The following is a 17,334-nucleotide window of genomic DNA, read 5'->3' as shown; positions in this document are numbered from 1 at the left end:
AACAACAATACTTATATGCACATAAACACATAAACATACTTGAACAACAATTACTTAACTAACTACAAAACTTCTCTTACCAGCATCCATCTCTAATCCATACATATATGTAAATGTAATGTTCATTTTACTATGGAGTAAACAACAAAACCACTGAACCAAGTAACACCAAATTTGGCCACAAAAGACATAGTCACCCAAAATATGTCTTTGAATTAAAAAAAAACCTAGAAAAATAGTCCAAATTACAGAGAATGAGGAAGAGCCTTTCTCCCCCTATCTGCCTGTTAGAAAGGTAGGCTCTGCTGCCTTTAGGCCCCGCCCCTTTCGTTTCCTAGCAACTCCTTCAGCCAAAATGGCACCCAGGGCACGGGCAGTTAGGCCTCTTCAACACAGCCTATAAAATACAGATTATCTGATTTGAACTGGATTATATGGCAGTGTAGACTCAAGGTCCTTTCACACAGCTATATTACCCATTTATAATCTTATATTATCTGCTTTGAACTGGATTATTTTGAGTCCACACTGCCATATAATCCAGTTCAGTGTGGAATTTATACAGCTGTGTAGAAGGGGCCTCATATAATCCACTTCTAAGCAGATAAGATTATAAATATAATATGAAATAATTACTGTGGTATAATCATACAGAACAATATAATCCCTAAAACCAGGACAGTAAATAAAGAGCAACACTCTGAAAGCAGGGAAATTGGGAATTCCAGGAAGGAAACAACCAGGACCAGCTAACACTTCCCAACAAAGGATTCCCCCAGGCAGGAAGCGGCCAGGCTTTGAAGCTGCAAGGCCATTAAATGCTAATCAAGGTGGCTAAGTGCAGCAATTATACCTGCCACACTGAGACTATTAATTGCTATTCAAACTGGCCAACCAAGAATTCCGCAAGGTAGAAAGCAGCCAGGCTTGCAAGCAGCAAGCCTATTCAGTGCTCTTCAACCTGGCCAACCAAGATTTCCCCTAGATGGAAAACCCCCAGGCTTTGAAGCCACGAGGCTACTCCGTCCCATACAACCTGGCCTAGCAAGGATGCCCTATGTGGAAAGCGGCCAGGCTTTTAAGCTGAAAGACTATTCAGTGCAATTCAATCTGGCCAAACAAGGATTCCCCTGCAAAGGAAGGAGCCAGGCTTCACAGCGGCTCTTTGATTGAGGGTGCAACTCCAGCTACTCCAGAAAACGGCCAGGCTTTGAGGCTGCAAGGCTATTCACTGCTATTCCACCTGGCCAACAAAAGATTCCCATAAGCCACAGCAATGCATGGCCGGGCAAAGCTAGTGACATATAAATCTATAATATAATGGGATGATCTGATATGTGAACAAGTCCATAGGGTGACGCCTTGAGTTCCCATATCAAGAGACACCAAGGTCAGTGATGCCATTACCTTTTCTATCCTGATCCATGGCTGTATTGAATCCAAGAATGGGAGACTTAAACTACTCCCAAAAAGTAATGTATTTCCCGCGTTCTGCTTCAGTGCATGCCTTCTTTCTCCCCTTTCCTTCCTTCCTTCCTCATCAGTTCCGAATAATCAGGTTTGCCTGAGCCGCTTGGCAGCCCTCTCACCTGTCACCGTGACTCATAGGTTTTAATTAAGACCGCGCCAAACAAACCCGGGAGCCTTGGCAGCCATCTTCCTTGGAGATGTATGAGTGTTCCAGATAACGCGACACAGCTTATTTTTAGGTTGTTTGACAATCAAGAAATAAAAACAGGAGTTTATTTTGAAGGAAAGGTGCAGAATGGGTCCCGATCTGGAACTCAGGGTTTATTTATTTATTTACAGAATTTATATTCCGCCCTACTTTCTCACCCCAAAGGGGACTCAGGGCGGATTACAATGAACACATATATGGCAAACATTCAATGCCAACAGACAAACAACATACAGTATAGACAGACACAGACGCATTTAACATTTTTCCAGCTTCACGATTCCGGCCACTGGGGGAGCTGTTGCTTCACCGTCCAGTAGTGGCTGTACTTCCTCATTCCTTTCCTCGTGTTTTGCTGGCAGTTTTATGGTGTTGTAAATTAGTTAAATTAACATCCCACATAAAGCGTACCTAAATTTCCCTACTTGACAGATGCAACTGTCTTTTGGGGCTGCATAGGTCAACAGCAAGCCGGGCTATTTAATGGTCGGGGGCTTAACCCGACCTGGGCTTTGAACTCATGACCTCTCGGTCAGTAGTGATTTATTGCAGCTGGTTACTAGCCAGCTGCGCCACAGCCCGGCCCAATTATTGTTATTGTTATTATTATTATATCACGTAATATAGTCACCTTAGTGCTGACCTCTCCTTGGGTTCTTTTGGTGCAACAAAATTTGAAAAATGTTTTGTTCCTCTTTTGAAAGTGTTATTTTCTGTTTAATTGTGCAGTACTTACTTTGAAAATAGTTGTTATACTCCAGAAACTTTGTTTCTGTGGCAGTCACAAACTAGGTTGAATTGGTCGAGACTCTATAAGATAATCATTGAAAAACTATAGCAAAATGTGCTGCAAGATGTCCCTCCTGCAAAAGCAAAGTTTTTGCAGTTTAATAAACTTTTCTCATGTTTTTATGATAGAACCAATTAGGAAATGCCACGTATAGCCCAGGAACAAAAATCGTGTTGCATAGTGTTACTGCTTTCGTTGGGTGCATTTGCACTGTAGAGTTAAAGAAGTTTGAAACTGCTTTAACTGCCAACAGAATCCTGGGGGTTGCAATTTTGCAAGGTCTTTAGCCTTCTCTGGTGCCTCACCAAACTACAACTCCCAGGATTTCATCGCATTGAGCCGTGGCTGTTAAAGTGGAGCCAAGCTGCATTGAGGATTCAGTGTAGATGCACCTAAGGTTACTAAAATGCAAACCAATTACAGTAGAGTCTCACTTATCCAACACTCGCTTATCCAACGTTCTGGATTATCCAACGCATTTTTGTAGTCAATGTTTTCAATATATCGTGATATTTTGGTGCTAAATTCATAAATACAGTAATTACTACATAGCATTACTGCGTATTGAACTACTTTTTCTGCCAAATTTGTTGTCTAACATGATGTTTTGGTGCTTCATTTGTAAAATCATAACCTAATTTGATGTTTCATAGGCTTTTCCTTAATGCCTCCTTATTATCCAACATATTCGCTTATCCAACATTCTGCCGGCCCGTTTATGTTGGATAAGTGAGACTCTACTGTAATTCATGCAATTAGAAAGCTGCTAATTTTGACCATAATGGTAACAAAGATCCTAAAATCCAAGTGTCTGGCAACAGAAACACAACTCACTACAAAGGGCCAATGGCTGATTCTTGCTTTGGTTGTGGCTCTTTTGCTCCCCACTACCAAAAACAACAACGACTCTATTTTGGGATGTTTTGGTGCCTGAGTTTACAAAGTCCAAACTTGCCACAAAATCCAAAAATCCCCACAAATCCATCTGTTACAAGCTTTGTTTACACTATAGCTTTGCAACCTTTTGATTGTTGTTTTATAACCATTGGTAGTATGGTGAGATATGTAGTTTCTTCTAGAGAGCTCTAGTTCACTCTCTGAAACTCTCTTATCAGCATTCAAAGACACTCTCCAAACTACAAATGCCAGTGTCAAGCGGTTAAAGTGATACCAAACATGCATTATCTGATAATGAGACTGAATCCTAAAAGCAATACACAATGAAGCAATGAAGGGATCCCAAGGTACCATCCAATGCAACTCCATTCCACCATACAAGAAGACACAACCCAACCCCTCCCAACAAATGTCCATCCAGACTCTGGTTAAAATCCTCCAGAAAAGGAGATCCCACAGCTCTTGCCATCAGGAAGTTCTTCCTAAGGTTTAGTTAAAATCCCTTTCCGTGGAGTTTGGATCTGCTCGTGTCTTCTTCTTAAAGCATCCCACATCCTATCAAAGTTCTGGACATGCAAGGCCTCCAGTGCAAAAGTCATTCTGTGTTCCAAAACTTGAGATGCTGTTTTGCCACTCCAATGTAAAGCTAATCCACACCCTCTTCCCCCTGTTTCAGGAGTTCCACGGACCCCGTGGGCCACGAAGTCATCTGGGCCTTGGGAGCCGGTTGCCGGGACATCATTTCCTTGCAGGTGGCACCGCTACATCCTTGGTAAGAAGGCCAGCGCATGCATTCACATTGGTTCCCCTTTTTGCCCCAGTCAGAAATCAGGGATTGCATTCGGACAATAACAAGGGAGTTTGGAGATGGGCTAAGTGTTGTACCTCAGTGCTGGTTCACCTTGCTCTTTACACACATACCTCCACAGCAGAATTGGGTTAAATAGTTCATTGATAAAAGATAGCAAAGTCTGAATAAAGAGCAGTAAAAAAGCAGTAATTCAAATGTAAATGCAGTCAGTAGAAAGCAATAATCCAAATGTAAATGCAGTCAGTAGAAAGCAATAATCCAAATGCAAAGGCAATCAGTAGAAGGCAATAATCCAATGCAAAGGCAGTCTGTGGAATATAGTTCAAAGTCTCTACTATAACAAATCAATCCTGAAAACAAGGCAGCATGAACTGCTAAACACCATCAAAAATACAAGATCCAGGCATGAAGAAAAGCATTACTTTTCAAAGAGCATAGATAAGACAGGAACTCTGCTTCCAAAACCAACGTTGCTTCATCTAAAATCTTTCCCTGTTTCTCCCTTATTTAACCATGCTTACAGGCCAAGAAAGCATTCCTTTGTCCTTGGGTTCCCACACATTTACCAGCTATCCTAAGAGAACATCTGGGACGATGAACTTTTAACCTTAACCTTGTATCCCTATCTAAGGAAGACTCCTCTGACTCGCTGCCAGACACACCTGGGACTTCTTGATGTTCTGAACTCTGTTGATGTTCTGAATCCTGTGAAAGGTCACCCTTATCACTGGCTTCTGCTTCACTACTAGTCTGTTTGTCACAGGCTTCTGCTTCACTGCTAGTCTGAGGCGTCTCTAAAAATTCAGAGCCTTCAACATTTCCCTCATCAGCATTTCCATGGTCAGCCTGCATAAACCCAAATCCCCCTTCATTATCAGACTGACCCACAACACTAAGTGGGTCCTTAGTATTTGCTAGGGTTTGGTCCCAGGATATAGTGGATACCAAAATTGATGGGTGCTCGAGCCCCGTTACATACATGGACACCATAAAAGGGCAAAAGTCAAGGTTTGCTTTTGAGATTTAAAAAAAATAAAATATTTCAAACTGTGGGTAATTGAATTCATAAATGAGTAATAGTATCCAAACTAGAAATGAGCTCATAGACCCTCAGTAGTGATGGATTCTGCATCCATTCATTCAACCATCTGACACTTGAGAATGGTTTTTTTAAAATCCCTCCCCCCCCCCCGCAAAAAAAAATAATCATTGATTTTGCCATTTTTATAAGGGACTTCATTTTATTATTCCATTGGTTTTAGTTTTGTTAGCATAATAATAATAATAATAATAATAATAATAATAATAATAATAATAATAATAACAGCAGCAGGTCTTCAGCATCCATGGATTAGCTTAATAATAATAATAATAATAACAACAACAACAACAATAACAACAACAACAACAGCAGCAACAACAACAGGTTTTTAGCATCCTTGGATAAGCCGCATAATAATAATAATAATAATAATAATAATAATAATAATAATAATAATAATAATAATACAGGTCTTCAGTATCCTTGGATAAGCTGCATAATAATAATAATAATAATAATAATAATAATAATAATAACAACAACAACAACAACAACAAACTCAACAGGTCTTTAGCATTCATGTATTAGCTGCATAATAATAAACCACAACAACAATAACAACAACAACAACAACAGGTCTTTAGCATCCATTTATTAGCTGTATAATAATAACAACAACAACAGGTCTTTAGCATCCATGTATTAGCTGTATAATAATAATAACAACAACAACAACAAACTCACCAGGTCTTTAGCATCCATGTATTAGCTGTATAATAATAATAATAACAACAACAACAGGTCTTTAGCATCCATGTATTAGCTGTATAATAATAATAACAACAACAACAACAGGTCTTTAGCATCCATGTATTAGCTGTATAATAATAATAATAACAACAACAACAGGTCTTTAGCATCCATGTATTAGCTGTATAATAATAATAACAACAACAACAGGTCTTTAGCATCCATGTAGTAGCTGTATAATAATAATAACAACAACAACAGGTCTTTAGCATCCATGTATTAGCTGTATAATAATAACAACAACAACAACAGGTCTTTAGCATCCATGTATTAGCTGTATAATAATAATAACAACAACAACAGGTCTTTAGCATCCATGTATTAGCTGTATAATAATAATAACAACAACAACAACAACAGGTCTTTAGCATCCATGTATTAGCTGTATAATAATAACAACAACAACAACAACAACAACAGGTCTTTAGCATCCATGTATTAGCTGTATAATAATAACAACAACAACAACAGGTCTTTAGCATCCATGTATTAGCTGTATAATAATAACAACAACAACAACAACAACAGGTCTTTAGCATCCATGTATTAGCTGCGTAATAATAATAAGAAGAAGAACAGCAACAGGTCTTCAGCATCCATGGATTAGCTGTGTAATAATAACAATAACAACAATAATAAAGGCACTTCAACATTCACAGATGTTGGTACCCACCTGGGGTCCTGGAAAGAAACCCCATAGATACCGAAGTTGAAAAGTATTCCTATCCTAATATCCTCTGCACTCCAATAAATGGGATGAAAGGGGAAGAAAATACATTAATTCCCGATTCGGGGTGGGTGAGGTGGGGGCTTGGAAATAGAATTAGAGTTCAATTACATCTATTTTGGCTCCGGCTGCCCACGACTCCCTCCCCTAAGCCGGGAGAGATGACACACTCGTTCCCTAATGTCTGCCTGCTAATGGCATTATGCAAACCACGCTTTGATCCGCTTGCTCTCATTTCCTTTGCAAAAATGAAATGCCAACGCTCTCTTCCAGCCAGCAACCAACGCGCTTCAGCAACCGGTGCCTGCAGATGATCGGACGGTGTTGGCCGCATTTACGGGCCCTCGGGGTCGGAGGGGCCGGCTGCGGCATGCAGGGCCTGGCATCGCTGGGTGAGTCGGGTTTGGGGGGCGCGGAGTGGCTTTTGGGGGTCCTCAGTGAAAGCAGAATATCTCTATGCTGGAAACAAGATTGTGCTGAGCTGTATTGCTCAGGAAAGGGTCCTGCCACGTCGAAATGCACAAAGAAAGCATTCCCAAGACTTGGCTATCCAAGATCCAAAGGAGGAGTGGACACCATTCTCCAAAGCAATGCATGGCGCTGACAAAGTTTTTTATATCTTTAAGTGGATGCTTTTTTCTTTCAATTTGAACCCATTGCTCTTTGACTTAGCCTGGGTCCCTCCTGCCATCTAATGAAGTTTTAACTGCATAATATGGTCAGTGTAGCAGACCCACCTAAAAGTATGGAGCCTTCGGTGGCCTAGGGGATAAAAGCCTTGTGACTTGAAGGTTGGGTTGCTGACCTGAAGGCTGCCAGGTTCGAATCCCACCTGGGGAGAGCGCGGATGGGCTCCCTCTATCAGCTCCAGCTCCATGCGGGGACATGAGAGAAGCCTCCCACAGGGATGGTAAAACATCAAAACATCTGGGCGTCCCCTGGGCAACGTCCTTGCAGACGGCCAATTCTCTCACTCCAGAAGCACCTCCGGTTGCTCCTGACACGAAAAAAAACCTAAAAGTATGAGGGTTGAATGAAAAGTAATGCCTCCACCTTCATAACTCCTCAATGGATGGCAGTCCTGGTCTGCAGCAGGTCCTGGCTTGTTCAGTAGACTCTCCTCTACAGTTAGTTCCATTTGACGGGAAGCCTTAGCATTGAACGGTTGTGTTGTTCAAGTGCAAAGTATGGAACCCTGCGCAGACGGGGAAGCCTTAGCATTGAACGGTTGTGTTGTTCAAGTGCAAAGTATGGAACCCTGCGCAGACGGGGAAGCCTTAGCATTGAACGGTTGTGTTGTTAAAGTGCAAAGTATGGAACCCTGCGCAGACGGTCGGTCAATGCAACTTAAGCCACGTGTAGTCATTGAAATCTTGACAGCAACGGAGATTCATCAGAGAATGCAAGCTGTTTATGGGGATTGTGTTGATGTGAATACTCTGCGTTGTTGGGCGAGTAAGTTTAAAGATTTTGAGGTGGGAACATCTGACTTGCGTGACAAACAAAGAGTTGGACGTCCCATGACAACAACTACCAAGTTTCACAAGCAAAAGGTTGACAAACTGATTCAGGATGATCGTCATATCACTCAGAGAGAAATTTCAAGCCTAATCGGCATTTCACAAGAATGTTTGGGTCACATTATTGCTTTGCTTGGCTATCGGAAGATCTGTGCACAATGGGTACCCAGGATGCTGACGGCTGAAATGAAAGCGCACAGACTTGAAATTTGCCAGGAACTCCTTCACGTTACGAGAATGAAGGTGATGCCTTTCTCCTTTGGGGTGACACCTTCTGCTGTCAAGAATTCAATGACTGCACGTTGCTTAAGTCGCATTGACTGACCGTCTACATAGGGTTCCATACTTTGCACTTTAACAACACAACCGTTCAATGCTAAGGCTTCCCTCCAAACGTAACTGTAGACGAGAGTCCACTGAACAAGCCAATACCTGCTGAAGACCAGGACTGCCATCTGTTGAGGAGTTACGAAGGTGGAGGCATTACTTTTCATTCAACCCTCGTATGTTTAGGTGGATGCTTTTTTTTTTCTTCCAGTTTGAATCCATTGCTCTTTGACTTAGCCTGCATCCCTCATGCCATCTAATGCGGTTTTAACTGCATAATATGGTCAGTGTAGTAGACCCATCTAAAGTAGTTTGAGCTGCATAGATCGGCATTATATGAGTGTATATACAGTAATGCAGTTCGTTCTCACTGCATTCATTATATGGTCAGTGTAGCCCACATAATTATTTATTTACAGTATTTATATTCTGCCCTTCTTTCTCACCCTGAAGGGGACTCAGGGCGGATCACATTGCCCATATACATAGCAAACATTCAATGCCATTAGACATACGACATATATAGACAGACACAGAGGCAATTTAACATTTCCAGCTTCCGGCTTCATGAGGGTATGCTCAATTCCTGCCACTTCACCGTCCACTTGTGACACCGAGTCCTTGATGGAGTACTTCCTCATTCTTCCACACACTGCTGGAAAGTTTTATGGTGTTGTAAATTAGTTAAATTAGCCTCCCCACATAAAGTGGTACCTAAGTTTCCTACTTGACAGATGCAACTGTCTTTCGGGCTGCATAGGTCAACAGCAAGCTAGACTATTAATGGTCAGGAGTTCACTCCGACCCGGGCTGGCTTCGAACCCATGGGTCAGTAGTGATTTATTGCATCTGGCTACTAACCAGCTGCGCAACAGCCCACATAAAGAAGTTTGAGCTGCATTGAACGGCACTATATGGGTCTACAATGTACCATATCATGCAGATCGAATTTTTTAAATTCTATTGAAATGCTTTTTACATTGTACTGGAAATCTTTTAATGTATGGTGCTTTGATTCTCCTTGTAGAGAGAACATAATAATAATAATAATAATAATAATAATAATAATAATAATAATAATAATAATAATAATAATAATCACACAGTCCTAAACACCTGGGAAGTGTTCGACTTGTGATTTTGTGGTACAAAATCCAGCATATATTTCTCGTTTGTGCCATACTATGTCTTTGTGTCAATAATAATAATAATAATAATAATAATAATAATAATAATATAGCCATGTAGCTCTAGCCATAGGGTACATCTACACTATAGAATACAGTTTGACACCATTTTAACCACTATGGCTCAAAGGCCGGGCTGTGGTGCAGCTGGTTAGTAGCCAGCTGCAATAAATCACTACTGACCGAGAGGTCATGAGTTTGAAGCCCAGGTCAGATTGAGCTCCCGACCATTTAATAGCCTAGCTTGCTGTTGACCTAAGCAATCTGAAAGACAGCTACATCTGTCAAGTAGGAAAATTTAGGGTCTGCTTTATAATAAACTTTATTTTTATATCCCGCCCCATCTCCCCGAAGGGACTCGGGGCGGCTCACAACAGGGACAAGCCTGAAACAACAACACAACATATTTGACAAAAACTTAAAACATTCCAACAATACACAAAATAAAATAATGGACAATACAATTAAAATCCAAGCAGATAAAATCAGAGTAATTAAAAGCTTTATGCAGGGAGGCAAAATGCAGGGTGGCAAATTTAACTAATTTATGACAACATAAAAACTTCTAGCAGAATGTGGAAAGGGATGAGGAAGTATTCCATCAAGGACTTGGTGTCACAAGTGGATGATGAAGCAGCAGTCCAAAACACCCGGAGGGCCCAAGTTTGACCATGCCTGATATAGGGTATAGAAATAAATAAATGGCAAGGCGCATGGCGGCGTCCGAAGGGTCTCTCATGTGTCTGCTTCTTCTCCGCAGCCCGCAACTGCATGCGCCTCCAGGTGCTGGAGCTGGACCACGTGACGGAGGTCAACCAGGAGGTGGCGGCCGAGGTCTGCCGGGAAGGCCTGAAGGGCCTGGAGATGCTGGTCCTGACCTCCACCCCGGTCACCCCCAAGGCCCTGCTGCACTTCAACAGTGAGTGGACACCCGCCACAAAGGGTCACCAATGTGGTCTCGTTGGCTCATAGAGTTGGAAGGGACCCACAACCCCATTGTGCCAGGCAGGAAGACACAATCCAAACCCTCTCAACAGATGGCCATGCAGACTCAGCTTATAGCACTAAGAGTCATAAGCAGACTATAACCTAAATATAGAGTCGCTTAAGGGCCATCCAGTTCAGCCCCATTGTGCCAGGCAAGAAGACACAATCTAAGCCCTCCCAACAGATGGCCATTCAGCCTCAGCTTATAGCTCTAAGAATAATAAGCAGACCATAAACTAAATATAGAGTTGCTTTAGGTTTAGAATCATAGAATTATAATGTTAGAAGAGACTCCCAGGACCATCCAGTGCTAATCCTTTCTGCCAGAAAGGAAAACACAATCCAAGCCCTCCCAACAGAGGGCCATCCAGCCTCGGCTTATAGCTCTAAGAGTCATAAGCAGACCATAAACTAAATATAGAGTCGCTTTAGGGCCATCCAGTTCAGCCCCATTGTGCCAGGCAGGAAGGCACAATCTAAACCCTCCCAACAGATGGCCATGCATCCTCAGCTTATACCTCTAAGAGTCATAGCAGACCACAGACTAGATATAGAGTCACTTTAAGTTTAGAATCATAGAATCACAAAGTTGGAAGAGCTAGTGCTAACCCTTTCTGTCATATAGGAGGACACAATCCAAGCCCTCCCAACAGATGGCCATGCAGCCTCAGCTTATGGCTCTAAGAGTCATAAGCAGACCATAAACTAAATATAGAGTCGCTTTAGTTTTAGAATCATAGAATTATACAGTTAGAAGAAGCCCCCAGGGCCATCCAGTGCTAATCCTTTCTGTCAGGTAGGAAAACACAATCCAAGCCCTCCCAACAGAAGGCCATCCAACTTTAGCTTATAGCTCCAAGAGTTGTATCCAATCACAAACTTAATATAGGTTCTCTGTAGGTTTAGAATCATAAAGTTGGAAGAGGCTCCCAGGGCCATCCAGTGCAAACCCACTGTGCCAGACAAGAGGACACAATCCAAGCCCTCCCAACAGATGGCCATCCAGTCTCAAAACCTGAGGCAGCATTCTTCTCTATCCAACAACTCTTTCTGCCAGAAAGTTCTTCGTAATGTTTAAGTCCAATCTCTTTTCTTGGAGCTTGAATCTGTTGTTCCATTTTAGCCTCTAGAGCAGCAGAAAACCAAGATTGTTGCCTATATTTGTTTTAGTTTTAGTTCCACTGCATGACAAAGTGTTGTTGAAATCAAACATTCAAACATCCCAGATTAAGATCCCAAATGCACGTGATTTCCCTCACTTATGAGTCTGAAGTCTTCTGACTCTCAACCAAGATCTTTTGAAGTTCTTCTGTGGATGGTTCCATCTCTAAAAGCATAGTTAGAGTTTGTTCAAAGAATTGAATTGGAAGGGATCCCCAAAGGCCATCCAGTCCAACCTCCTTCTGCCAGGCAGGAATATACCATACAAGCCCTCCTGACAGATGACCATCCAGCCTTGCTTTACAAAACTCCAGAGAAAGAGACTCTACTATTGAACAGCTCTTTCCATTAGGAAGCTCTTCTTAATGTTTAGATGGAGCCTCTTTTCCTGCTATTTGACTCATGACTCCATTGTGTCCCAGTCTCTGGAGCAGCAGAAAACAATATCTGGATTGGGACTTGTGGTACAGATTGTTGTGTATTGCAGATGTAATTAAATAGAAGATTTACCACTGCTTCTGAACCTAAATATATCCTTCAGTGTAATAACGTGTCACTCAGCTTTGTGTAACAAGTAACAGAAACTTTACTTTGCTTCAAGAGATCAAACAGAGCAACAATATATACAGTAGTCTCTCTGAGAATAGAGGGAATAAGTCCTTTTAAATAGTTTTTAAATATGCCTCATTGCCTCAGAAATGACAAGGCTTTGGAGAGGGTTGTTGTATGTTTTTCGGGCCATATGGCCATATTCCAGAAGTATTCTCTCCTGACGTTTCGCCCACATCTATGGCATCTATGGCTTTGGAGAGTCGGCAGCCATTAACTTCCGGGCTGTTTTCAGTCAGCGCTCTTTTTCACTGTCCGAGATAAAAATGCCTTCTCAAACCGTTTCCCTCAGCAGCAAGTCAGAGACAGTAGCCATTCTTTCCTTTCCGTACTTAGTTTCTCCATGCCTCACAACCTCTGAGGATGCCTGCCATAGATGTGGGTGAAACGTCAGGAGACAATACTTCTGGAACATGGCCACACAGCCCGAAAGACATACAACAACCCAGTAGCCAATCAGATTGCTAGCTCCTGGCATGCTTAGCCAATCAGCTGCTGACACATGTCTTTCCAGTTAACCCATTACATCATGGTGCCTTTTACAAATCCCCACACAGATAATAACCTTAACTTTTGGTTCCCGCTGGGAACCCAATCCAGATTGGGCGGGGGGTATGTTCCCATGCTTTTGCTCTTTGCTCCCGTTTAGTTCATTCCTCTTCCCAAAATAATTAAGTAAATTAAATTTCGATGGAGTTGCTATCCAAACCTCAATAAACTTTAGGGAGGCTGAGATAAGGGAATGCGAAGTGTTTACTCCCCGTGGTTAGAAAATACCACTGCCATCAACAGAAGCCGATCTGTGTCGCTTTTGTAATGAAGGGCCGGAGCCAAACTTGGCCCTCTCTTTTAATTGAAGCCGAGGTGCCCTTAACTCTCGCCCCCGCTGATGAAATCTGCTAATCTGTGGATCTGCTAATTGATCTGCTTTGTTGATTCATCAACTCATTTAAATTTTGCAGCCACTAAGGATTAAAATGAAAAAGGCCAGGAAGCATTAGGGAGGGAATATAGGCAAATATAGTCTCATGCAACTGAACAAGCATTTCTCTCTGCCAAAAAACAAACATGATTACGATTAAAATCAGCAGAAGTGTCCCATTATCTGCAGACTATTACTTCTCAACACGTCATTTGTGGCCTCATCTTGCACTGCACATTGATGGAGCATTCCCATATAGACTGATCAGAAGGGGAATCAAGGCTCACAAAGTCAAAATATTAGGACTTTAGGCTTGAGATGCCACATCACCACAATGCAGGACAAATGACCACCAATGGGTTTACTTGCCTTACTCAGACCTTATATTGCACAATACGTCTGGATGACTGCTAAATGTATGTAGATGGCACCTATTTGCACAATTGCACTTCACTGAGGATCTGCATCTGTGCCTCGTAGCACAACATAAATCAACCATGGCTAATGCACATCAGTGGCACACCATGGCATTGAACCATTGCAATGCATCTTTGTATGGAATCCATATTGAGCTTTTCTATGCTGTGCAATGATGCCTCAAGCCTTTTATGGAATGAGCAGAAGCCCAATATAGAGCATACTAGCTGTGCCCGGCCACGCGTTGCTGTGGCGAAGTATGGTGGTATGGGAAATAAAGTATTGAGGAATTGGTGGTAGTTAAGGTAAAGGGTTCCCTGGGCTGAGTGGGTTGCTAGGAGACCAAGTGAGTGGAGCTTAGCCTTCTAACCGGCAGAAATTGGATAAAAACAATTATTCCTCTCCCTCTAATTAGGACTTTATTTTTCTTTTCTTTTTGTTGTATCAACCTAGAGGCATGGATGAGGGCTTGTGCTGTCAATTTTCAAGGTTGTGGGGTGTTTACTTTTGTTGTTTTGTCCGCTGCCGTGATGCCATCACTCTTTTATATATATAGATATGTCCTGCCCAATGTGCATTGGTGTGTCTTCCGTCCCTATCATCTGGATATGGCCACTGGACAATCTATACACATAATAAAAGTGAAAATCCATATGTGTGTATGTGGCACAGGTGTCCACTCACACAGACTGCCTCCGGCCTCCACAAACAGGCTATAGTTCCCAGTGCTGTGGGGCCACTAAGTCACTCCCTTATCTGACATTGCAGGTTATAGTGAGCACCATGAACATGCAGCAAAACCCCTTCTCGTGTCCTCCACAATCACCATCCTGCCCCCCACCCAAATGAAGGCTTTCATGCGGGACAATTTCCTCCTAGGTGTTCTGTTTCTCCTCCAGAATGGACACCCCAGGGTTCCTTAATTTGCATGATCCCGCTCACTGCTTCTCCCTTAACCCTTTCCTACCCTTTCCTATGGCACACAGTTGACAGAAGAATTGATCAGCAACTGAACAAGAGGTTTGGGGAGAATTCACCATGATTTGCAAGAGTTGTACTTGACCTACATCCAGACAGCACTCTTAACCCAACTAACAATGGATCTGGACCACACTTGCCACGGATAATGGGACTTGCAGTACCTTCACTGATGCTGTGACCCCCACTGACAATGGATTGGGACCAAACTTGGCACAGAGAATCCCCATGACTAACTGGACATACTGCAGGGGCTAGTGGGAGTGGATCTTGCCTTTAGGAATTATAGTTCACCTGCATCCACAAAGCACTGTACCCAGCTGACCTGAGATCTGGACCAAACTTGGCACACAGACCCAGCATGGCCAACTGTGCATACAGGCCTGGTTTGGGGGTGATTGACCTCGGATCTGGGACTTGTAGCTCAGCCTTATCCAGAGAGCCCTGAACCCGATAACGGATCTAGACTAGATTTGACACACAGACCCAGCATGGCCAACTGTGCATACAGGCCTGGTTTGGGGGTGATTGACCTCGGATCTGGGACTTGTAGCTCAGCCTTATCCAGAGAGCCCTGAACCCGATAACGGATCTGGACTAGATTTGACACACAGACCCAGCATGGCCAACGGTAAATACTGGCAGGGTTTGGGAGTGATTGCCCTGGGAATCTGGGAGCTGTAGTTCACCCTTATCCAGCCAACGATGGATCTGGACCAAACAGCAATATTACCTAACATCTCAAAACAAACAATGCCTTCTTCTAATAACCCGGGCACCACTGAGTCCCCAAGTTAGTACTCAATAAAAGTACTCCACATTCATAATGCAATTTAGGCCTGTAGATATCATTAAGGAGAGCTGGTGTGGCATAATGGTTTGACTATGACTCTGGAGACCAAGGTTCGAATCCCTGCTTGGCCATAAAATCCAACTAGTTGACCCAAGCCATGGCACAATGGAATCTTGGGATTTGCAGTTTGGTAAAGCACCATCCCTTTTTGGTGGAGAAGGTACCAGACCTTGTAAGACTACAACTCTTACGATTCTGCAGCATTGAGCATGACAGTCAAAGTGGCGTCAAGTTGCAAAGATTCTGCAGTGTAGATGGCACATCAGTGTGGAATGTGAGTATGGTTTTCCAGCTTTGCCCTTTCCTTGGAACGTAAGGCAAAAGGTGTTTTTCTCTCTCCCTTCAAGGCGTCTGTCGGAACCTGAAGTCCATTGTGGTGCAAGTCGGGATCGCTGACTACTTTAAGGAACCAAATAGTGCCGAGGCCAGGAAGATGTTCGAGGAAATGGTTAACAAACTTCAGGTAATGAGCTTGTGATCTCTGTGCATACAGGAGAAGGTTAATTTCATATCAAAAGGCCCTTGAAAATCATTCTGCAAAAAATGCCACCCACCTCTGTTTGCATAATATCCATGAGTAGAATTTGTCATTAGATGGGGTGACAATATGCAATGGACCCTCTGTATCTATCCACTGGGGTTTGGTTCCATATGGGAAGATCGGGCGGAATACAAATAAAGTTTGTTGTTGTTGTTGTTGTTGTTGTTGTTGTTGTTGTTGTTGTTGTTATAATATGTTTTGTCATATGTAAGCCACCTTGAGTCCCTTCCGGGGTAGAGAAAGGCAGGGTAAAAATAAGGTAAATAAATAAATTGGTTCCAGGAAGTAAAGGAGATGAAGAAACAAAGATAACACTGAGAAAGCAAATCGTCTAGAACGACTACATCTTACAAAACTAAATCTAAGACAAACATTATTATTATTATTATTATTATTATTATTATTATTATTATTATTATTATTATTATTATTTACTTATATACCGCTCTATCTCCCTGAAGGACTCAGGGCGGTTTCCAAAGAGTACAAATACAAATACAAAATGACATACAATAAAATATAACAAAAATACATCATAGATAAAACACAGCAATTTCAGTTAAAAAACAATCGCAGTGACAGCCTATGATCAAGGGGCGGGAAACATACACATGAACTGAGTCAATGAAAGTGCATATAATAATAATAATAATAATATCATCATCATCATCATCATCATCATCATACAAACATACTAAGCTAGCAGCTACCAACATTAATATATACCTATTAAACAACCACTGAAACAACTACTATATTATGAACCTCACACTCTTCATTTGTTGATTTGTAATCGCTATTATCCTATTTCTATGAGATAATATTTTATAATTACACTTCTGCTTCTAAACATCATCATCATCTAATTCAGCAGTTCTCAACCTGTTTGTCCCCAGATGTTTTTGACCTACAACTCCCAGAAATCCCAGCCAGTTTACCAGTTGTTAGGATTTCTAGGAGTTGAAGCCCAAAACATCTGGGGACCCACAGGTTGAGAACCACTGATCAAATTCATAAATCCAATCATTGACATGAGGTCCTGGATATCTAAATCAGTGAATGCTCAAGTCTCATTAC

At 42.0% G+C, this 17,334-nt stretch overlaps 1 protein-coding gene across 1 annotated transcript in view; it reads left to right on the top strand.

The window, feature by feature from the left end:
• fbxo41 (F-box protein 41) overlaps positions 1–17,334 on the top strand; it is a 115,052-nt gene that overhangs the window by 80,949 nt on the left and 16,769 nt on the right. The window contains exons 9-12 of the mRNA XM_062981493.1: positions 4,042–4,137; positions 7,029–7,147; positions 10,550–10,708; positions 16,064–16,179. Coding sequence (XP_062837563.1) covers positions 4,042–4,137; positions 7,029–7,147; positions 10,550–10,708; positions 16,064–16,179 — 490 coding nt within the window. The remainder of the gene's footprint in view (positions 1–4,041; positions 4,138–7,028; positions 7,148–10,549; positions 10,709–16,063; positions 16,180–17,334) is intronic.

The sequence above is a fragment of the Anolis carolinensis genome, chromosome 5 (genome assembly GCF_035594765.1).
Source record: "Anolis carolinensis isolate JA03-04 chromosome 5, rAnoCar3.1.pri, whole genome shotgun sequence".
NCBI classification, from domain to species: Eukaryota; Metazoa; Chordata; class Lepidosauria; order Squamata; family Dactyloidae; genus Anolis; species Anolis carolinensis.
Note: the sequence above shows the minus strand (reverse complement) of the source record. Positions and strands in the feature narration are given on the sequence as shown.